At 35.2% G+C, this 23,551-nt stretch overlaps 2 protein-coding genes across 3 annotated transcripts in view; one reads left to right on the forward strand and one right to left on the reverse strand.

Moving 5' to 3' along the window:
• The window catches only part of LOC129246227 (uncharacterized), a 47,194-nt gene extending 34,687 nt beyond the window's left edge, over nucleotides 1–12,507 (forward strand). For both annotated transcript variants that reach the window (XM_054884873.1, XM_054884872.1), the window contains 4 exons: nucleotides 5,981–6,220; nucleotides 7,017–7,117; nucleotides 11,422–11,756; nucleotides 11,855–12,507. In XM_054884873.1, the coding sequence (XP_054740848.1) occupies nucleotides 5,981–6,220; nucleotides 7,017–7,117; nucleotides 11,422–11,756; nucleotides 11,855–12,507 (1,329 nt within the window). The remainder of the gene's footprint in view (nucleotides 1–5,980; nucleotides 6,221–7,016; nucleotides 7,118–11,421; nucleotides 11,757–11,854) is intronic.
• A 4,564-nt stretch (nucleotides 12,508–17,071) lies between these two features.
• LOC129244064 (WASH complex subunit 2) lies at nucleotides 17,072–22,932 on the reverse strand. The gene is made up of 6 exons (XM_054881678.1): nucleotides 22,747–22,932; nucleotides 22,469–22,669; nucleotides 22,261–22,400; nucleotides 20,715–22,200; nucleotides 17,593–20,650; nucleotides 17,072–17,492 (listed from the first exon to the last, which is right to left on the reverse strand). Exons 1-6 carry the CDS (start codon nucleotides 22,846–22,848, stop codon nucleotides 17,356–17,358), a joined length of 5,124 nt encoding a protein of 1,707 aa, XP_054737653.1. The 5' UTR covers nucleotides 22,849–22,932; the 3' UTR covers nucleotides 17,072–17,355.
• Nucleotides 22,933–23,551: the final 619 nt, after the last annotated feature.

The following is a 23,551-nucleotide window of genomic DNA, read 5'->3' on the forward strand; positions in this document are numbered from 1 at the left end:
CACCATTCGGAATTCACAGAGAGGTCGTTGGTTCGAATCTCGGTGAAAGCAAAATTAATGAAAACATTTTTCTAATAGCGGTCGCCCCTCGGCAGGCAATGGCAAACCTCCGAGTGTATTTCTGCCATGAAAAAAATCTGCTCATAAACATATCATAAAACAAAATGAAATAAATGTATAAAAAAAAAAAAAAAAAAATTTTCTTGTGATTCGAACCAAGGATTTCGGATCGGAAGCCCACATTGCTAGCCGCTGGGCTATCGCGCTGTGCTGTCGCCGCAAAATAATGTATCATAAATCTGTTTACCATACCAAAGACCATACACTTTGCGAACGCATTTCGGTGGAAACAGTTGACAGTTATCCCAAACACAATATTATTAGTAACGCGAGACGCGTCATAGAGTGTGTGTGTAGTTTTGAGCAAATCTTACAAACATATTTTGTTTTGTTGATTGATTTCTGTTAAATATGGCATCAAATCAACAAAAACGGAAACCGAAAACAGGTGCTGAACGGCAACGTGAGTATTTGGAGCGTAAAAAATTAAGAGCTACTGTTGAACACCGTGACAGTGAATCCTCCGGTTGTACGATAAGTGATAATTTGTAGTACCAACAACAAGATGCGGAACTACCATTGATGCAGTATTTCATCGATACCTTGATAGATTAGAATGTAGATCATTTTTTACGTATTTCAGTTACCATAAAGCCCTTGTTTCATTTTTGGAAAACGAATCCAATAATGATAATGACAATGCCGAGAACCAAATGTAATTGAGTACAATAAATTCATTTCTTTTTATATTAAAATAAATAAATAATTCTGTTTAATAAAATTCCATTCCATGCTTTCCATGACTTCTGCATGCATTATATTGAAATAATAGTTAAATTATTGATTTGTTGATAAAAGAAGTTTCACTTCAATCGTGCGGGTTCCGTGAACTACCACACACTTTCTTTTTTAATATTACGAAAATGATCGGTGGTGGGTTTATCGCACGGTCGAGTTAATATTGGGTCGGGGAATAAGTTCGTAGAGTTTTTACCGAAGACTTTTATTTAAACAAAAAACTTTAATTATATCAATAAGTCAATCATTTATATATTCGCCCTCGGAATTTAAAACCTCTTCCCACCTCTCGACCAATTAGTTGATGCCGTTTCGCCAAAAATCGCCTGGTCTGGAGTCAAAAAAGTTGTTGAGCCAGTTTCTGGGGCCCTCTTTTTTTCGAAGCTAACGTCTTTGATGACTTGTGCAACATGCGGCCTGGCGTTGTCGTGAAGGAGTATGATTTGACCATTTCGATCAGGTCTTTTGAGTCGAATAGCATTATTTACACGGTGTAGCTGGGCAATGTAGAGCTCCTTGTTGACCGTCATATTCAAAGGCTATTTTTTTTGTTTTTTTTATTGAGCTCATGAAGCACCTAGACTTACAGGCTCCCAATTTTTCGGTAAATCCCATTGAATGAAGGTGATTGGGAATCGTTTTATGATCGCAGTTCATTTTTTCCGCCATTTCACGACTGGTGTGGGGACCAATTTTCTTCAAAAGTGATTTGAGACGTTCTTGTAGACTCACTTATGACACCTTCTCCATACTTGTCGCAAATGTCCCGGGCTGCTTCGGCAATTTTTTGATCTCGATGAAAAGCAAAGAAGAGGAGGCGCCGAATATGTTGATTTTTACCTTTTGGGTATTGCATTTCTAAGGCTCAAAACTAATAAAAAATTATTGTAAATAACTCAAAAATTCAATTAGTATAGTTTTGTGGAGCAGAAAGAGTGCCAAACAGTAAGCAAATCGCTGTAAAATAAAAGAAAATATAAACACTTATTCCCCCACCCAATATATCTCTCCTCCTTGGTGTAGCTCCTTGAATGGCTTCTTCAACAAAACTACAATATTTCACAGACCGGTAAAAAAATTAAATGGCATTCTTTTGGTAGACGTTTTTGACAAGAAACCTCTTTCATTTGAGTAGGCAATGCCCAACAGACGATGGCTCCACTGGCCATGCTGCATCTGTTTTGCTTCTAGTTCGCAGACATTTACAAAATAAGAAAAATCGGACTAGTCCTTTGCTAGACTCTACCGCCTTTTCACCACAAGGTATTTCCCATGTATATTTATTTTGTTTTATTGTGTCCAATAAGCGCGGAATAGGGAAAACAAACTTTAAATACATATATATTTAGAGCACATTCGTATGCGTGTATGTATGTATGTGCATGTGAATTCAGTTAGGTAATTAAATATGTAGCATTGAGAAATTAAGTTTTTCTTTCCGTTTGATTGACTGAATAATTGATCGTTTGAGCGTTTTACTTTCGCTTTTCTCACACTGCTGGTGGCTTAGTTGTTTGTTGTAAATGCTGCTGTAAATGTTGTAATTGCTGTAATCAAGTGTAACAGCCGTTGCATGGCCAATAGTATTTATTGCAGATTTAATTAAATTACTGCATATAATTTGAGTATTAGATGACTAGGAAATTTATAATTTTATTTTTGTTTATGAAACTTTATTCCAGTAGAGGTTGAGATTACAAATAATTTCATCCGCATGGTTTTCGTTTGAAAAATCCTACATAAACATTACCGTTTAATATTTTCCAATGATTTCTGCAGGGCGAATTCATATAAGGTGATGGCAGAAGTACAAATCCAAAATTTAAATATGGTGTTCTTAAATGCCAAAATCAGCTGATCTCTTGCCACGAATTCCATGAATTTCAATCAGAATGTAAACAAAACAAGTAACTTTGGCATACAATCCATTAAAAGGAAAAAACTCAAATCAGCTGTTCTAGTAATAATACATTGTATGAATACGCCTTGGATTTCTGCTATTCTAGACACAGTAAACCTTTCAATTAATTCTGCAATATAATTTCATGCAAATTATTTCCTCGGCTGGTGCTGTAGTATCCCATCCTCTCAATCAAATTATTTCAGCCAATGTTCAACCTCACGAATGACAACGCCGATATTCTTCTTAAGTATTTGAACTGATTGCGGATTATTTGCACTACATAGGTCTATAACGATAATCCACAATAAAGTCAAATGGAGTTTAATCATAGCTCCGAGATGATAAATTGGCATCACCAAGACGATTTTTAGTACGAGAACTATAATTTGTATGACTACCGAATATAGAGCCCAAGAGAACTATAAGCTGTGTGACATGAATTGCCGTGTTGCTGACACTCGCAAGTTCAGCTTACAAAGATTCGGTAATTATGGCGTTAGTGGTAGTCAGAGCCACGAAAAAATGATGATTTTCAATAATTTTTTTTTTGCTAGTCAATTTCACAAAAACAAATACATCATATTTCGACTTAACTTTAGCAAAATTTCAAAATAAAAAAAAAAATAATAATTGTAAAAGTAATAACTGTTTGTATGGAGTCCGTTTTTCCAGATTTCCCTTGCGGTGATCATCACATGTCCTTGGAGATTCATCTAAAATCAATCGAACAAGAGAAATTAGTTTTGTTAATAGATAATCTTCTGACTGATCGAAGTTTTTTTTTCAAAATTAACAATATGGCGGCCTCAGGAAAATATTTTTCAGATTTTCGAGAAAAAAACCAACAATTAATTGTTTAAAAAAAAATCGAAATTTTTGAAAATCAGGCACGAGTTTTTTATGTTTTTCAAAAGCTGTATAAATTTTATTGAAATCTACCAAGCGGTTTTTAAGTTACAGTGACCACCAGTTCAAAAAACATAGCTTTGAGAAAAACGCATTTCCTGGGTCATATAACAGTTTTCCAGTCGTCATAGCAGCTTCCAAAATATTGATTTGCTGTTGCCTACGTAGCATTCTACCTTCTCGAGTGTTATCGTTAGCGCGCTTGTCTTTTATTCAATTCAAAGTAAAAAGTGTGTGAAAATAATACAAAATTAAGAATAAATTTACTGTTGCTCGATATTACCACCCTTTGCCTTGACTATGGCCTTGAGATGGTCCAGAAACGTATCCCAAGCTGCCCGAATGTGACTTGAAGGTAGCGCCTCGAGACTGGTGAATCTTTTAGTTCAGACCTTCCTCTCCAAAATGGCCCAAAGAGAATAATCCATCGCATTCGCAACTAAAATTTCAAGCATTGAAAGAAAACGGAATGAAAACCAAGCGAGGCCAATTTATATAATAGAATTGCATGAGAAAATCTATCAAATGCTTTAGAAAAGCCCGATCACACATAATCGACTTGAAAACCTTCACCATTTATTCTTAAACTTGACAGTTTGTTGCGACTTTTTTCAGAACTTTTGAACCCATCTTTGGGTTCATGGGTGATCTCATGCTAGGCTCATTATTATCACTCAAATGGTGTAGGGTAGTGGGTAATTTTAGTTAACATATTCGTTAGCGAGACAACTCACCAACTGAAGTACCGAAAATGTACTCGTAGCAATCGAACAGTCGTGATTAAGTTAAAAATTTGCAAAACCAGTCGATTTTAGTTGGCTTGTGTGTCAACAATCATTCGGTTGCTTCGAGTTTGGAACTCACTATGTGAAGAATAAAATGATAGAAATTAAGGGTATTCCAATAACAGGTGTTATTTTGAATAGTCCGCTATTTCGGGAGATGTCACTTTTGAAGCTGTCATTTTTTGAACGCTTAAACAACGCATTGAAATTCTTAAAATTCACTATAAAAATGGTGAAAATTTGGCAGAGACAGTTCGTAAAACTCGAACATTTTTGAGTCATCCTGAAGAAATCATCATCCAGAAATTGGTGAAAAAATTCGAGCTGTTGGGACAAGTTAGTGATGTGAAGAATAAAACCTGTGCACTTCGCTCAAGAACAGCCGAAAATATTGCTGTTGTAGCCGAAAGTGTTGAAGAAAACCCAGGTTTGTTCGTTCATCGTCGTTCTTTGGAATTACGCATTCTACAAGCATCATTACACCGTATTTTGCATAAAGATTTGGGTCTTAAGGCTTATAAAGTCCAGTTAACACAAGAACTTAAGCCGACCGATCCTTAACAGCGTCGTGTCTTTGATGATTGGGTCATTGAAATGCATGAAAATGATCCGGAATTCCATCGAAAAATCATCTTGAGTGATGAGGCCTATTACCACCTCGGTGGCTTCGTTAACAAGCAAAATGGGGCTCAGAAAATCCAAGAGTTATTGTTGAAAAGCCTCTCTATCCTCAACGTGTGACTGTTTGGTGCGGTTTATGGTCCGACGGAGTCATTGGACCTTACTTTTTCGAAAATGCAGCTGGAGAAACAGTTACGGTGAATGGATTGCGCTATCGAGAGATGATTAACGATTTTTTATGGCCGGAATTGGATGGTATTGATCTGGACAATCTTTATTTTCAACAAGACGGCGCTACGTGCCAAACAAACAACGAAACCATTCATCTTTTACCAAAATAACACCTCTTATTGGAAAACCCTTTAGTTTCTTTAATGGTGGACGTCTCTCGACCAACAATGGCAATTTTTTGAGTGTATTTCTGTCGCGAAAAAGCTAACAAATAAAAACCATCTGCCATTCGGAAGCGACATAAAATTGTAGGACAGCGTTAAGACGTACGAAGTATGAGAAGTTCGGCCAAGCACCTAGGGAAAGTTGCATTCCCCAATTATATACATATAAACAGACCCAATATGTGGACTTGAAAGTTATTCAATGGTGAAAATGGTGTATTCAGTTACTTAAATCAAAGGCATTGGAATATAAATAAATCTTTCTAGGCCGTTAGCCCCAGCTGCTAGTTGCCTTACTACTGTAATGAAATTATTTATATTTAATATATATAAAAACATTTTATCAGTAATAATGCGGTAATATTTCTAAGATAGCATTTTAGATTATGATATATTTAATTAAACTACATAAATTAGCAATAGTGATGTACACATTTTATATATTTTTTCAATACATTTTTCTATTAATGTACGCATGCATAATTTTCATGAAATATTTAATTCCACAACAGATCGTGTACTTGGGTGCCTTCTCCTGTGAAGTGTCCTGGATACTGGAGGCGCACGGCGATTTGCCCATATCCTCATACATCCTCTGCACACAGTTTTTTATAGTTTTTGTAGCAACAACAATACTCATACATGGACTCGTCACAGGCTTGCCGTGGGGCCTATTCGCATGGTCAGTGGTCATTGGTCTACTCTCCATACCGGAGCTGATATTTGTCATGATTATGACAACACAACATTGGGTAAGATAAATTAATATTGAGTTTGCTTGTTTACTTGAGTTTGTATATGTGTTTGTATTTTACACTGAAATTGAAAAGTATACCGCGCGACTTGGTAAGGAAAGTGCTGCCAGAAAGCCATTTAAGCTGAGGAATAATAAAAAACGAACACGCTGTGCGTGGAAAGTACTGAAGGATATCGGTTTTTTTTTCAAAATTTGAAAACAATTTAATTTATTATGTCATTTAAAATCTATGCTCGTAGTTATCAACGTAGAAAAGTAAGTCAAAAAGAGAATACCTGCCCCCACCTTAAAACACAATGGGAAAGGTAAATATCAATAAGAACATCACTTCGCGTTAAATATATATAAAACCACAGTAAATAAATAATCGATTGCAGAAAAATGGTTTTATTAATAATATTTTCGATATTTTAGCCAGCATTTTGTTTACATTATTCCACATAAATTCGCCGAAAATGTCACTCGGTAACACTCAAATGGTTTAACATCATTTGCCAGTAGATGGAAAACTTGATTGCCAAAAGTTGAAAAAAACTTTCTTTACTTAATTTTATTGCATTTGTATGGTAAAGCGCATAAATATTTTTGACACAAAAATGAGTTGAAAAATCACTTTCCTTGCCAGTGTGAACGCGTATATGCAGTGTGAACCGTATATGCAAATTTTGAAACTACGAAAGCTAATAATAGTTTCAATATTCCCGCTTTTCATCAAAAGCCATCAGTGCTTTTTATGAGAATTATTACCATTGAGTTTCTTATTAACCATTTCCCTTTTTATTTTTTCTCAGGGCCTGCAATCGGTGCACGGTCTCACCGAGTTGATTTCCTACCTTGTAAGGCTGGTGATAAATTGCTTTGCGTTGATTTGTGTGATACCCACAGGCATAAGGTAAGAGCAAAAGTTGAAACCATAAACGCGCCACACCATAAACGCAAGTGAGCAAAGACAAACAGTTTAGATAGCACTATAAATACAACAATAACAACCAGTATGGAAAATCGCATGAATTCACATAACTGCGCTGCGCATTCAAATTTTACTTTCGACCTTGCCAAAACTCGATTTTAAACAACATCTTGCAACTGGTCTAGAAATCAGGTTCAACGGCAGGTGTTGGCTGCCTTATTTTTGCAGTTTAGCTTTAGGGCAAACTAATTTAATAAAAGGTTAATAGTTTAAATAAATTAAATAACGGGCAAGTAAAATGAAATAGGGGAAAGGAAAGAAAAGGACAAATAACTCGTCTACTACTCGATTGGTCATGGGTTCGATACTCACTGTCGGCATGAAGCGTCAAATGATAGGAGAAATTTTTTTTTTAATAACGACCGACATTTAGGCAGAAATGCTAGAAAATTCATCTACCCTTCGGGTCAGCGTAAAACTGAAGCGCACACCACAAGTAATGTGATGTAAGAGCCAGTTATATATTAAATTAAATAAAATAAAAAAGTTAATATAATAATAACGGTAAACAAAAATAAATTAAAACTAAATAATTAATAACACAAAATAAAATAAAATAGAAATAAATAAAGTAACGCGAAATAAAAAAAAATAAATTAAATTAATAAATTTAAATATTAATTAAGTACTGATAAAAAAATTAAGTAAAATAAAAAATAAATTAATTATTAATTAAATACAAATAAAAAATAAAATAAAATTAAAAAAAGTAAATACAACTTGAAATTAAAAAAGACATTATATTAAAGAATTAAAGTATTAATTAAATACACAAAAAAATTAAGTAATAAAATTAAATAATTAAATAAAAAGTAAATTAATTAAGTACAAATAAAAAATAAAATTAAATTTAAAAAATAAAATTAAATTCAAAAATAAGTAAATACAATAACGCGAAACAAAAAAAAAAGAAATTAAATTAAAATATTAATTAAGTACAAATAAAAAATTAAGTAAAATAAAATACAATACAATAATGTTAAATAAAAAGAAAATAAAAAAATAAAATATTAATTAAATACAAAAAAATATATATATTTATAAAATAAAAAGTAAAACAATATAAATAAAATAAGGGTAAACAAAAAAAATTAAGATAAAATAAAGCAAAAATAAATGAAATAAAATACAACAACGCGAAATAAAAAGGAAATTAAATTAAATATTAAATAAAAAAATAAAATAGAATGAACAAAAAAAAAGAAACAAAATAAAATAAACGTGAAACAAAAATAAATTAATGTTATTTAAAATTAAAATAATTAATAATACAAAATAGAAACAAATAAAATAAAATGCAATAACGCGAAATAAAAAACGAAATTTGATTAATAAAAAATACAAATAAAAAAATGTATATGAAATAATATTAACCAAAATAAGAAGTAGTCATGAAATAAAATGAAATATTCAAACGAAAAATATACTTAAGAAAACGGGCTATGGATATTGATTAAAATACGGTGATGCCGGAAAGTAATCAATCAACCATCTCTTTTACGTAGATGACCTAAAGCTGTATGCTGCCAAAGAAAAACACTTGGAAAAATTGATAGAATGCGTAATTAGCTTCTCTAAAGATATTCGAATGCCCATAGGATTTGCTAAATGTCGAAAAATAAAAATTGCAAAAGGCAAAGTCATAAATGTTGAACCGGGTGCAGATGACAACACCACAGCGAACTTTAAGGAAATGGAAAAAGGTGAAGTTTATAAGTACCTTGGTGTATTACAAAACAACAATGCTGTTGTTGTACAAAATATGCCTCCACGCACTTTGTAAGACAAACCCGAAAGGCAATAACCAGATCAGAGGCATCATTTGCAATACCTGTAATTTCATATAGTTTTGGCATAGTAAAATAGTCAACAACTGAACTGAACAACTTGGAACGCATGATGCGGACAATAATGACTAAACATAAATGGCATCATCCTAAAAGCTCTGTATTGAGCTTTGCACTGCCTAGGAAAGCAGGAGGTAGAGGTGCAATTGACGTGGGAGCTGATCCTGAAACTTAGAATTTACTTCTATGGAAAGGCCGGAAACTCTGCACTTCACCATGCCATCAGTGCAACTGATGATAAATTTACACCTCTTAGAATGATGGATGAGTTTACCAGCAGGAACACTACAACAAAAATGGACAAAGTTGAACAATGGTCACGAATGCCCATACATGGCGTATATTACAACGAATTGAAAAGCCCGCATGTCGACACGAAACTGTCGCACATATGGCTAATCAATAAAGGAATTTTCGCGGAAACAGAACGTGCTATATTTGCTATGCAAGATGGAGTAGTACCCACGCGAAATTGTGTAAAGTATGTCATCAGAGAGCCCAATGCTCCGGAAGACATATGTCGTAAATGTGGCGACCACGGCGAAACTCTAAACCATGTTTTAGCTGGGTATATGCTATTAACAAACTCCTTCTGCCTTAAACGGCACAAAGATGTTGCAAAAATTATACACCAACGACTTGCTCAAATGTATGATTTTCACCGTGAGAAGACACCCTATTACAGATATGTTCCAGAGCCAGTGCACGAAGATAAAGACATGCTACTCTATTAAGACTTTGCCGTCCTATTGAACAAAAATATTCGTAAAACGTACACAGAGAAAATCAGCAAATACTACAATTTGGGGATTGACATCAAGCCAGTGGAAACTCAAAAAGGTTTTTATATTGCCATTGATCATATCGGCCCACGGACTCGTTCACGTGAATCTGGCGGAAAACCTCAAGAAGCTCAAACTCGAGAAGCACTTTATTTATGGCCTTCAAAAAGCGGCTCTGCTGAATTCTTTCCACATCATAAGAAATTCCCTTCAGTAAAGTAGTATATATTTATGTTTACAATATTCACACCTGTACATATTAGTTCTATTTTAATTTAGAGTAGGATAGTATAAAAACTTATTAAAACAGTGTAAACATTTGACTTGCAGCAGAGCTGCCACCAAGTTGTTTGAGAGCCTCCCAGAGAATGGGATGTTTGAACAAAAACAAAAAACTAAATAAATAAAAAAAATAATAAAAAAAATAAAAAAAAAAATAAAATAAAACAAAATAAAATAAAACAAAATAAAATAAAATAAAATAACAAATTAAATTAAATTTATAGATAGCACCGAAGGCCCAAGCAGCTAGTGTGCTCTTTTTTTTTTGTTTTTAAGTTAGTGTAATATTTTATATTATTCTAATAAATAATAATAATAATAATAAATTTATAGATGAAACTATGAATTGATTAAAATAACTAAAAATACAAAATAAGATAAAATTAAGTGGTATGAAATCAAATAACGCAAAATAAAAAATTATAATAAGTAAAATAAACTAAAATAAGCAAACTAAGAAAATTAACAAAAAAAATTATTGAAATAAAATCAGCAAACTTAAAGGAATAATTACAAAAAAAGTCTAAAGTGAAAGAAGTAGACTGATATGGTTTTTTGTTTTTTAATTTTTTATTAGCTTTAATATACAATAAAACTGTTTTTTCAGCGGAAGAGCACTAGCCGCCAGGTTAAACAAGTAATAAGTAGGGGGTGAATAACGACAATTAAAAAAATTAGTATTTAAAAAGATGCTAAATAGCAAATGGCTCAGCAAATTACCCTACTGAAACATCATTCAGAACTTTTTTTCTTATATTACATAAAACATAATTTGAAAATTCGCGCTGGTCTTTTGTGAAAATAAATTTCTTATTGAAAATGTAATTAATTTTTCAGAGAATGAATGCTTCAAGTGTGCTTTTGCTAACGAATAACACGTTGCGCATTTCTATGCATGACGTGTTGCTATTTTTTTAAATATATTTTTTTTATATTTTTCGTTTGTTTTTCGAGGGCATTTCTGCGCGAAGAAAGCAACTTCAATTTCGCATACGCGCAAAATTTATGGGAATTTTCTCCATACCAATTTTTGTTATTTATTTGGATTTCGTTTGCTACACAAAACTGATTTCTATGAGGAAAAGTAAGAGTACAATTAAAATGCTGATTTGCAGTGAAATTGCGTACTCAAATAAAGCGAGTATTTCAGTTATTTTTGTTTTGTGAAGTACGTACAGTAATAAAGTTTCGTTTTAAATTACTTAGTTGAAAATAACTGTTTAATGAAATACATTTTACGAATTTGGGTCAAGTTTAATCACTTGAAATCATACAATGCCACACTCCACTACTACCACATTTCTCTTTCGTTCAGATGGCGTCGCGAGACGCAGGTGCTTACACAACTGCAGGGCTTGGCTACACGCCTCCAGTTGCAGACTCCGCCGCCCAGCGTGCCAATTGTCAAGGCCGATTCGCGGCGTTCCAGCAAACGACGCCAGAGTGGCGCTTTCGAGAATGCAGGCTATGAGGTGAGCGAACCGACGAAGATCAGTATGAGCGGCTCACAAGCACAAGGCCTAAATATGTACAACGCAAATCCGCTATTTGGCTCTCAAAATGAATTCAATGCTGCGATGTTTATGCCACAATATATGCAACAGTTCAATGGCCACAGTTGTGGCAACAACGGTGTTCAAATGCGCAACGGTGAGTCGAGATAAATGAGAGCTGCAGAGTGTTTAAAGAAATGAAATTGTTTGTTTGTTTTCTCCTGCTTCTTCTTCTTCTTCTTCTTTTTACAATAGGCAATCGCGCGCAATCATTGATGGATCTACGTTGCACACTTCCCGGCATGTATAACCCGCGCTACGTGCTCGACACGGAGGACAAAAATGGCAAATATTTCAATATAACCATCGACGATCTGAAGAACAGTATACAAGACTCAAAAAAGCTTCAGGCGCCACCTTCGCTAATAGGTTCGGTTAACGATCCCATTTACTGTTCGATTGAGCCCAAACAGCAAACTCCGCCACAACAAAGGCAACGCTCACCGGAAAAATCCTCACAGCCGACGACAAAGTTGGCGCGCAACTGCATCTCGCTGGAAAATTTGGATGGCATTGCGAAGGTGCAAAACGAATTGGCTGCCTATGGCAACAATTTGTTACAGAATTACACGCAGCAGCAACAATACTACTTAGCCATGTTGAGCGGGTACTTGAACCCGGTACATGGCACAGGCGTCTATCGGCGCCCGTCAAGTGGCTCTGCCGTGGGCGGCTTCTCGGGCACCGTATTGGCCCAGCCAGTGCCGCGTAGGAATCCCCAACCACTGCAATACTATGGCGGCTATGATTATGCGAACTACACAAATCCCTACATTACGGCGAACAGCAAATTGTCGTTGGGCAATGAGTCCGATGACTATCGGAAATATCGCGATGTAGCGCTGTAGAGGGGTATACACGAGATGAGACGAAAGAAACGGGTGCATAAATGTATATGTATTTAGGTTATGTCATAAGGTGCTAGAAAAATAGTCAATGATAATTTTATTTTGAATTAGGGTTAGTCTGAGCTTAAGAAGAATAGAAATATTTAAAGCAAAGATTTTGTTTCGAATCACATATGTAAGTACTGATTGATTAACAAATCGCATTAAGTTTGTTCATGATTCATTGTAAAAATTATCCAGTAAGTTGCCAGTAAATTAATTTATGAGAATTCGCTCTCAAAGAGAAACATATCAAAAAAAGTACGTGAACGAAAAACCAGTAACAATTGGCAAATTTTACGAACAGCTGATTAAATTGTTGCGGGGGAAAAATCACAAAAAGTAAATAACAAAAAAATCAGTTGAGCTACCTCGTATTAAATTAAAAAAAAAATAGTAAAGCAAATAAAATGCAAAACAACGAGCTTAGCATCATATTATTTTAGTTTGTTCGCAATAATTTATTCCATTTCATGTTGTTGTTGTAGCAGTAACTTTGCCCTGTTAGTGCAGTGTAATAACCGCTCTTCTTCGTCCAGCTCATCTAAAGGTAGGGCCAGGAAACTTGCTGTTTCGACAGGTTGGGTCCAGAGGGAGAAGGGTGTCAGATGAGTGGGTTTGATGGGGCATATGATAAGGTGGTTAGTGCCTTGCGGGGCGCCTTCGCATGCTGGGCATATGTTTGGTATGTCGGGGTCGATTCTGGATAAATAGGAGTTTAACCTGTATCACGAACGTAATTGTGCCCTAGTAAATTAGCCCTGTCTAGTGTATCGTTGTTCCATTTCATCATTGCTGTCGGTTGAAGAACATTCCATATATTCCTTGCTTTCTTGCATGTAAGTATGTATGCACAATGAATCAAAAACGTATTGGCACACTCGAAAAATCAAAGTTCTCAGTGCTATAATTTTTCTTAATGCTTTTTTGATGTGAATTTGTGCCTTTTTTACCTTCTAGGGTTGAGCTTGTAAACCTATGTCGATATTAATTTATTTTTTTTGTTTTGTTCAGATACGCAATAAATAAATACATTTTCTATTTTTTATACTTTCAAAAAGTTATATCACTGAGAACTTTGATTTTTCGAGTGTGCCAATACTTTTTTGACTCACTGTATGCATATTGCCGAATTAGTTAATAACCAAGAAGCACATGCATGAAACACAATATACCTTCCCTGCTTTCGATTTGTATCTCGGAAACTGCAGCAACGTTGACTGGAGGCTGTGGCTCAGAAGTGCAAACACACCTCAGTACCATTGGCATATTGCTATTTAATATATGACTTCAAATAAATTTTATGGTTTTTATCTAAAATATATTTACTTGCATTCTCCATTTTAATCACCATTTCTATTTAAATTTAGAACTTTGACTTAATTCGCGATCAGCTGTTTTTCTCATATGCTTACAAGTAATCATTTACCCAGTAAAAACTTACAACTTCCCCTCAAAATGAAATATCATTTTGCTCTCACATTTTCCCCTACTTTGCAAGTTTTCTGGATGCATGAACACCAACACTTGATAATTTCTAACGATTGCTTGACGAACAGACATATTATTATATTAACAAAGACAAGCAAATAAGGTTAGAAAAAGATAAAGAAATTACAACTAAAAGAAGAAATAAAATTACTTACATATAAAAATAAAATTAAATAAAGAAAGTGAAATAAAATAACACAAAAAAACTATAAAGGAAGTAGAACAAGAAATAAGATAATTAATAATCTTTTGTTGAGTAAAATAAAGTAAATAAAACAAAATAAAATTAATTAACCCTTTGCACTCGAGAGATGATTCGCGCGCTCACGATATGATTTAATGCCGCTACTCGAGAGGGGACTCTCGCTCACCACTTCGTTTGGTGCGTAAACTATTTCTGTTTCTTTTGTGGTGATTGATATCTTATAGTTTATGCTTGTGATATCGTTCTTTGAAATTCGAATTATCTTCGTAAAGATGTAAAGAAACATTAAATATTAAAATATAAAAGTGTTATGTATTATTTGTTGCTTTATGCGTACAATCATTTTAAGTAAGAGGTAATAAGTTCACCAAAAGCGCTACGAAACTCTTCGGGTTGCTGGTTAGTTCGCGCGTAAACGGGAGTGCAAAGGATTAAATTAAATAAATATATACCCATATGTATGTATGTACATATTCGCATGTTTGAAGGAAAATTTAACTTTATTTTATAAGCTTTATACCTCTATTTTTTTTTACATATATAATAATACAAATAAATATTTATTGTGAGACAAAACGACAATAACCGAATGCTACCGAGAGTAACACAATTAATAACGACAACCAAAGAGCCAGCTAACTCAAAGATAACTAAAACAGAAATTGAATAAATGCAGAGTACCCGTGTGTACGATTGCTGAAATACATAAAGGTGCATAAATAATCATAAGCGCTATATATATGAAAACTGCTAGAAAATCTGATTACAAATATTGTTTATAAAGAACTACAAATCTTTCTGTAAGTTGTTAAAACCAAATTTTCACACGTTAAGGGGTTAGGGGTAGTCAGAGGCCCGAAAAAATATGATTTTCAATATTTTTTGTTTGCTAGTCAATTGCTTTATTTTACAAAAATAAGAACATAGCATTAATACTTCATGCTACGACTTGACTCTAGCAAAATTTCAAAAAAAAAAAAAATTAATGTAAAAGTTTCGCTGTTTGTGTGGAGCCCGTTTCTGCAGAAGTCCCTTGCGGTGAACATCACAAGTCCTTGGAGATTCATCTAAAATCAATCGAACAAGAGAAATTAGTTTTATTAATAGATAATCTTGTGCCTGATTGAAGATTTTATTTTTTTCAAATTGAACAATATGGCGGTCTTAGGAAAAATTTTTCAGATTTTCGAGAAAAAAAATCGACAATTAATTGTTTAAATAAAATCGAAATTTAAAAAAAAAGAATCCTTCGATCAAAAGCAGTACAAATTTTATTGAAATCTACCAAGCGGTTTTTAAGTTACAGTGATCACCAGTTCAAAAAACATAGTTTTGAGAAAAACGCATTTAAAGTTTTGCTACTTGCCCTTGAACGCTCCGGAGCGCCCTTTGTTAATTGTTGAATAACACGAAAAGTATTTGCCGGATTCACTTCAAACTTTCACACAATATTTTTAAAATATTATACTTTTAAGAAAATGCAAGAAAACCCAATTTTTTTTAAATTCTGTCTGCCCCCTAACCCCTTAATGAAAACTGTAGCAAAACTTATTTACAGACAAATTGTTCAAATCGTATAAAAAAAATTTGAATTTGCAAAATTTGTGCTGAAATTTCATTAGTCTAAAATTAAGTCGCTATAATATTAGTTTGGGGAAAAAGAAATCCATTATTTTTGTGTAAGATTTTTGCGCAAATGGCTTAAAACTGTTTTGTGGTCGATCTTTAGCTCCTGGGCGATGCTACGAGTCATAACATGCTGGTCAACTTCGATTATTTCTGTGATTTTATTGACAATTTCGACATTATCGATATTTTCTTTAATATGAAAAAGGCCTGAACGGAATCGACGAAACCAAAATTGCGCGTAATTAGCTTTTATAGGCCTGGTTTGCATTTTTGCCTTTATTAAAGTAAAACTCAAAACTGTAAAATGCACTGAATTTTCACTTTGTTAAGGGGGAACGCTACTGTGGGGGGTCAAAAAATAGTCGATTTTTGGGCATTTGTTTTTTTGTAAGTAGGAATGATTATTCGAGGATCGGACAAAAGGCAATTTATTATATATATACATATATTAAACTATGTTGATGTCAATTTTTATTACAAAATATTGAAAATTGACAAATTTATGTAAATAAACGTAACGAGTTAAAAAAATGACGTCATCTGCTGGCAGCGATACAGCAATGAATAATCATCTGAAATCAAAACTTCAAAAATTTTAGTAATTTTTTTTTTACAAAATGGTGGTGATTTGAATTTCGATGTGTTTTTCACCATTTTTTGATTTTCAACAGGCCCAAAAAAATAGTTATTTTCAAAATTTTGAAAATCGGCTACGTACAACGATAGCCAATGCGATAACAAAAGTTTTGAAAAAAAGAAAATTAAAATCGGTTCATTAGTCTTCGAGAAATCGTTGCCACTGTATCAAAAAAAGTCGTTTCGAGAAAAACAAGTTTGAAATAAAGCATCGTATCGTAAGCGCTGCGGGGCCGAACCGACGAGCGCTCACCTACATAAGTGCACATAGAATCGGGAATAAAGCGAATTGCGCTTTAAAATTTTTACCACATTTTCTTGAGTAGTTATACTAACAATATATCCTTGACAACGAGCATAAATTTTAAATTGTTTGATCGGCACATCAGAAGATATCCATCACTACAATCATCTAACGAGAAAATAATGGATTTCTTTCTCCCCAAACTAATATTTAATTTGTTAAATCTTTTTATATTTACTTTAGTTGATTTTATTTGCTAATTAATCAAAATAAAGGCAAATGTAAATATTAATACTCTATTCAATACTTGTATATGAATTCATTTACTTTATTTTGTCTATATGCGTATGTAACAAAACAAATTACTTGTGTGCAATGTATATATATATATAATAAAACTAAAAAGACTTTTTACATAAAAAATTCCATAGAAATTTTCAACTTTTTGTTCGCTAATTACAGAGTGCATATGTTTTTTTTATGTTTCATTATTATTATTTTTTAAAGATTACTGTTTGTAATTTTTAATGCACTTTTACTGTTTTTTATTTATTTTTTAATACAGATATAGGTTAGTGAAAGGCCAAATATGCTTCACAAAATCTTATGGGTCTAGCAAATCTGCCAAAGGATTATCGGCCAGGGTTGCTGGATTCTTGAGAGTCGGCGTAATTTTCGTTGATTTGTGTGTTGGTGGTACCTGCATTTTTGTTGCAGTAGTTGCTTTTGTTTTAACGGTATCTGCGAAACAAATCGGTATAACAAACAAAAACAAAAAACAACACAAATAAAAATTAATGAAATAAGTTTTTTTAATTTATATTTTTCTATAATACTTTACCATGTTTTGACTTCCTTTTTCCACCGAAAAGATCATCTTCATCACTTTCAATATCACTAAATAGGCCGCCACCGCCTGCCTTTGCCTGCTTTGCTATGCCACCTGAGCTGGTTGACTTTAAGTTTGATGTTGTTGTTTTTTTCTTGGGCTTCAGGTTTGACAAAAAATCTGCATCTTCATCATCGCTGCCGAAAATTGAGTCTAATTTACTGCCCCCTATGCTGGCTGTTTGTTTTTGTTGACCACTGACATTAGTTGCTTTGATTGTTGGTGGTAAAGATTTTGTTGTTTGCGTTGTTGTTGCATTTACTGGTGGCGCTGATTTACCGCTTTTGAAGAGATCATCATAGGCATCTTCACTTGGAGGAATGCCAAATACAGATTTTGAAGTACTCTTTGCTGTTGAAGGTTTGTTCGTTTGTGTTTTTGTTATTGTACTAATACTTCTATCTGCTTGCGTGACATGCGCACTCTCAAATAGATCATCTGCCTTGTCATCTTCTTTTTCGGCAAAATATTTTGTGAATGTTGATGGGTTTTTCGCTGTCGCTTGCACTGTGGGCGTTTGTTCAAAAGGCTTTTCGGCAGTCCTGTGGTCGTTGGAATTTATGGAATTTGGTGTTTTGGGATTTGCACTTTGAGTTGGAATATTTTTCTTCGCATTACGAATGTGCGCAGATTTGAAGAGAGAATCATAATCGTAAGCGTCGTCGTCGTCGTCGTCTACAAATAAATTTGTATGCAAAGCATTAATGTCGGTACTGCTTGCATTTAATGCAGTTGCTCCCTCGTTGCTGGAATCTATTGCCACATTTGTAGTTTCGGCTTTGTTGCGCAGCTGCTCCTGGTGCTGATCTCTATCTGGCACGTTTCCCTCCGGTCGATTTTTATGGGCATCATCACGCCGTTCGAGGTCTGCTTGCTCGCCAATAAGAGATTGTCGATAATTTTCCTGACGCGCTCTCCGCGTAGACGGACGTCTGCCGGCTGGTGCACGCACACGTGTCTTGCAAACACTAGTCAACATGTTTTCATTAGCTGACTCAGACGTTGTAGTCGAAATTAAAGATGCGCTTGAGGTCTCTTTGCTTATCGCAGTTGATGATTCTGGAATTTCCGTTGGAGTAGCTGAAGGTTTAGATACCTCAGCAGAAGTTGGCGACTTTTTAAAATGTGGCTTTCCACCAACGCCCGGTAGTAACGCCTGTACGTTTATCTTGATATTTGGCATTTGCAATTTGCCTGGAGGGCTGCTCGATTTTTCCGGCGCATGTAAGAAATCCGAATTCAACTCGTTTACTACCCGATCGGTCACATCTTTGGAGGATGCAGCGACGTTGCTACTGCTAGTCGCAAGTTCATCATTCCTGTCCCTTTCAACTTTGAAACTTTCATTCTTTACAGATGGCATTCGGCTGGTTGAATCTATTAAATTTCCTGCCTTTTCCCTTTCCTTAGCATGCAGCTTCGTTGGTGTCACTTTTTCCATTATATTAAATAGCTCTTCATCCGCGGGCGGCTCATCAGCGAATAGCATCTGCGCTGCTGTTCTATTTTCCTTTATCTGCTGTACTGCCTCCAAAGTCTCTGAGAAATCATCATAGAAAACACTATGCAAACGCTGATTCATCACAGTATTCTGAGGTGTAGCTTTCGCGGGCGCAGAAAAGCTAAAATCATCGCCATCATCGTCTGGGGGGATTTCACTAAACAAACGTAAACCACCATAATCACTACTACTATTCGGCTGATTTTTGATGTTCCCATTTTTTTGGACGTTTGTGGCAGTTATTGGCGTTGCTTTGTTTTCAATGTTTGGTGCCTCTGGTAAGGCAGGTTCATAGAAATCATTTTCCAGGTCGAGCGTCAATTTCGAGACGGACAAAGGTTGAGTACTATTGTTGAGTGTTGTGAAGAAATCATCATCATCTGGTGGCTCGTCGAGAAAAATGCCAGGATATTTATGATTGGGAGCAGGTTGTGTGTCTATATCAGCATGAGCAACAACTGATGGTATTGATGGTTCCAATGAAGTTTCTGCGGCATTTACGTTAGAGCTGTTTTGTTCAGGTTCTACAGCTATTTCCATATCTGAAGATTTGCTTGTTGAACTAATTTGCGCATCTACAGCCGAATTAGCGTCAGTTTCCTGCATTTTCGATTTTAAAATTTCATTATCTGCTGCTTTTTCCGCAGTCACAGCTAAGCTGTTGGCCTCAACGATTGGATTCTTTTCGGCATAATTAACCACTTGCTCATTTATGTCGTCGTTTGGTGTACTTGGAGATTCAGGGAATAAAGATTCGCTTACAGTGTTAACTTCGTCAACGAAAAGTGCGGTACTCTGTAATTCATTAATTGGTGTTGCAGCACTTTTCTTCTCAAACAAAATGCTCACTGGTTGATCTACAACAGGAAGCACAGTGGAATTAGACTGCATTGTGTCTGAATTCACCTCACTCATGTCTGCGTGATCGTCTTTGGTGACTTCTGACACCGAATCTATATAAATCTCATTAAACAAATCCTCTTTCCCAGTTTCCAAAACATCTTCGAATAAGGCGGTTTGTGGGTTAGCATTTGCTGTTTCTGTGGCTTGCTTAGTTGGAGATTTCTTATTTTGTTTCTGCTCTAATAAAGTAGCGCCGTCTTTTTGTTTCCGATTATCAGTGCTGTTTTGCTGGTTGAGTATTACTTTCGTAGTTGGTTTTACGCCAAATAAATCGTCGCTATCATCGTCGAAGTCATCATCAAAAAGTGCTGTTCTTTTCGGCACATCGCTTGGTGCATCTGGAATTTGAGAAGTTTTATTGGGAATTGCTTTAGTGTCATCACCCTCAGCTTTTGCATCTCTTTTCGCTACACCTTCACTGAATAAGTCGTCATTATCAGCAAAAACATTTTCAAATACAGCCTCATTAGGAACAGATTTGGTTAATTTTTGACTGGTTTTTGATTGCGACGCGAATAAATCATCTAAATCCTCATTGTCTTCGTCGCCAAAAAGATTCCCTCCGAAAAGTTTGTTACTGGATTGCACTGCTGCTGTTTCTAACCTCTGCGAACAAATTTTTTTCTTATTAATTTCATTCTTTTTTCAAATTTTAAATATTTTTATTTACCTGTGGTTGACCTCCCGTTTTGGGTAAATTTAGTATAGGTTTTTGACCCACTCCATCATCAATATTATCAAATAAGTCCACTTGGGCAGTTGCTGTCGTATCCTTTTGTATACTCGCTCTACTCCCACTCTCCTCAATTGCACTGCTATCGACCCCTTTCTTGGTTTCGTGCTTCAAAGTGGATTGAGGTTCATAATCTGCAGGTGGAATATCATCGAACAGATTGCTCGTAAATCGTGACGACTGTTTAGTAGGCCGACTTTCTTTATCACTTTCCTCGTCAAAGAACAAACTTTTACCTGTACTTTTCGGTGGTGGTAAGTTTAGTTTTTTTGTGCCAAACACATTTAAAAAGTCATCATCATCTTCGTCATCGTCAAATAGCAGTTTTGCAGTAATGCTTGGCTTAGCTGCTGCTACACCAATATCCAACTTTTTCTCTTTACTTGCAGTCGTGGAGAAGATCGAATCATTCTCGGAGCTGTCTTCGGGGCTTTCAAAAAGATTTATTGGTTTTCGTTGTTTAATTTCATTTGGTTTTTCAACTTTCGCCGGCATAGTTGGCTTATTTACAATTGGCGTTTTAATATTCAACTGCTCGGCAAACAAATCTACTGTATTTGGCACAGTTGCTTGTTTCACTGGAGGAACACTTGCTTCATTTTTCATTGAAAGATTTCTAGTCGCTGGAACTGGCAATTGTGCATGCTGTTCAACTTTCGTTTGGGGTTTATCCTCGACTTCTGTCATGAACGAATTGAAATCATCATCATCGAACAAATTTACAGGCATTCGTTTACTTTGTTGGGTAGTTTCTGATCTTTGCTGTATTGATTCCCTTTCTGTATTACTGTTGGGTTTTTGTGCTAATACCGCATCAGCAAAAATGTCTGTAGGTGGTATTGAGTCAATAAAAGGCGGCAATATAGAAGAAGGCTCTGTCGCATTACGATTGTTATGCACTGAGTTAACAGCGATTTGTTGTTGCTGTGGGGATGATGATGAAGCAGAAGTACTCGTAATTGGTGTATCATGCCGCAATGTAGCAAACAAATCATGAACGCGTGCTTGATGCGTTGCTGGATTCCGCGTGGTACTTCGAGACGTTGTAGAACAAGTATCGCTATCATCGTTACTTGGAAATTGTGGTGTGGTTGGTAAACGTTTATTTTGAGCAGCAGCATTATTTGTTGCAGTCACCACTGGATTATTTTGAGTTGTCACCAACAGTGCAGGATGCTTATGTTCGATCGGTATAGATGTACTCGAAGCCCATTCTGAGAGATTCGCCGTATTACTCTCATATGATTCGTTATCGGTAGCTGAGGAGGTGGAGGATTCAGAAAATGCATCGGATGTTTCATCGCCAGAGTACTCGTTAGAGCCATCACACAGCCCTACATGCCAGTGCTCTTTCCACAGTTTACTCCCATAAATATGTGGCAGTAAGGCATCGTTGTATGGGTTCTTCGGTTGATAAATACAGCTGGAAAGGCAGTTATTTTATTGTTATATCTTTTTTTTATATTAAATTAATTAAGACTACTTAGTCGCAGTGGCGGATTCGTCGTCATCAGAGTCTTCGAAATCGAGCGCATACTTCTCATGACTATTGTGCAGCATTTGCAAATTTTTCCGCAGAAATGTTTCCAGCATCTCACTGGGAGTCGTCGTTTTGTCACTGGACTAAAATTATGTCAAATTCAAAGTTTTATTTAAATAATTGGAAAAGAAAGAAAATGGTTTCATATTACCGTGGGCACTACTTCCGCTGGCAATTCTGTTGCATTCGCTAGTGTTTCGTCATCATCATGGCAGCGACTCTCGACAAACTGTGTGTATTGCAATGCGGTCAAGCTGTTGGCCGCATTCTCCAGTGCTATTGCCGTTCTATTCACATTCACACTCAGTTGTTGAAGTGCATCGCTGGTGGTTGACGCCCGCTGTTCTAAATTCTGCAAATTCGTTTGGGCGGACGTGCGTAAATATTACATATTTTATTGGGCGTAATTCGTAAAATTCCATTGCATACCTGCGAAAGCTCCTGCATCCAAGTGAGTAGCGAGCAATCTCCTTCGAAACTCCATTGCACTGCCTGTGAGATTATTTTTTCAGCTCTCGAGCCCTCTTCCATCACTAATTGCTTTCACTTTCATTAACTTAATAAAAATACAGTAAATTGACGCTAATTTAATAAAAACAACCTAGTGGAAAAATTGTCAGCTGTCAACTGTTATCAGCTCATAAGGTCTGTTCAACGAATGCTATTGATGTGAAATCTTTGCAGTTATTTATTACGAACCGGTTATATTTATATCACGGTATTTCTTATTGTTTATTAAATTTATCTCTATTATTTTGTTTAAATTGGTTCTTAATTGATATGGCGCACGAATGCGATTATTAAATTACAAATTACAAGGATTTAAAAGAATTCCACGTTATTCATTTCGCTTTACACAAATATGCTGAGGTTGGTGAATATAGGGGTTTTCAGTAAGAGCGCTTCAACTTTTGAACTTTTTTGAATAAAACACAAACGGTTTGACTTTTTTAACTAATTTTTTTTTATTATCGAGTTTGAACATATACATTTAAGTATGAAATTCGATTTCTTTTGCATGACCACCGCGTGCACGTTTTACGAAGTCCAATCGTTGAACCCAATTTTCGACCACTCTTTTGCATAAATCGGCCGAAATTCCAGCAATTTCGCGTTCAATATTGGCTCTGAGCTCACAAATCGTCGCCGGCTTGTTACTGTAGACCAATGACTTTACATAACCCCAAAATGGGACGGCTTGTTAAATGGACCGTAAAATGGCCGTAATGCTCTT

Source organism: Anastrepha obliqua, chromosome 4, assembly GCF_027943255.1.
Source record: "Anastrepha obliqua isolate idAnaObli1 chromosome 4, idAnaObli1_1.0, whole genome shotgun sequence".
Lineage (NCBI taxonomy): Eukaryota > Metazoa > Arthropoda > Insecta > Diptera > Tephritidae > Anastrepha > Anastrepha obliqua.

Bases quoted from the DNA above. Each gene is read 5' to 3' on its own strand.
- LOC129244064 (XM_054881678.1), bottom strand. From the start codon at position 22,848: ATGGAAGAGGGCTCGAGAGCTGAAAAAATAATCTCACAGGCAGTGCAA. The intron at 22,670-22,746 runs GTATGCAATGGA...ACGAATTTGCAG, and splicing joins GGATGCAGGAGCTTTCGCAG to AATTTAGAACAGCGGGCGTC. The intron at 22,401-22,468 runs GTAATATGAAAC...ACATAATTTTAG, and splicing joins CAGCGGAAGTAGTGCCCACG to TCCAGTGACAAAACGACGAC.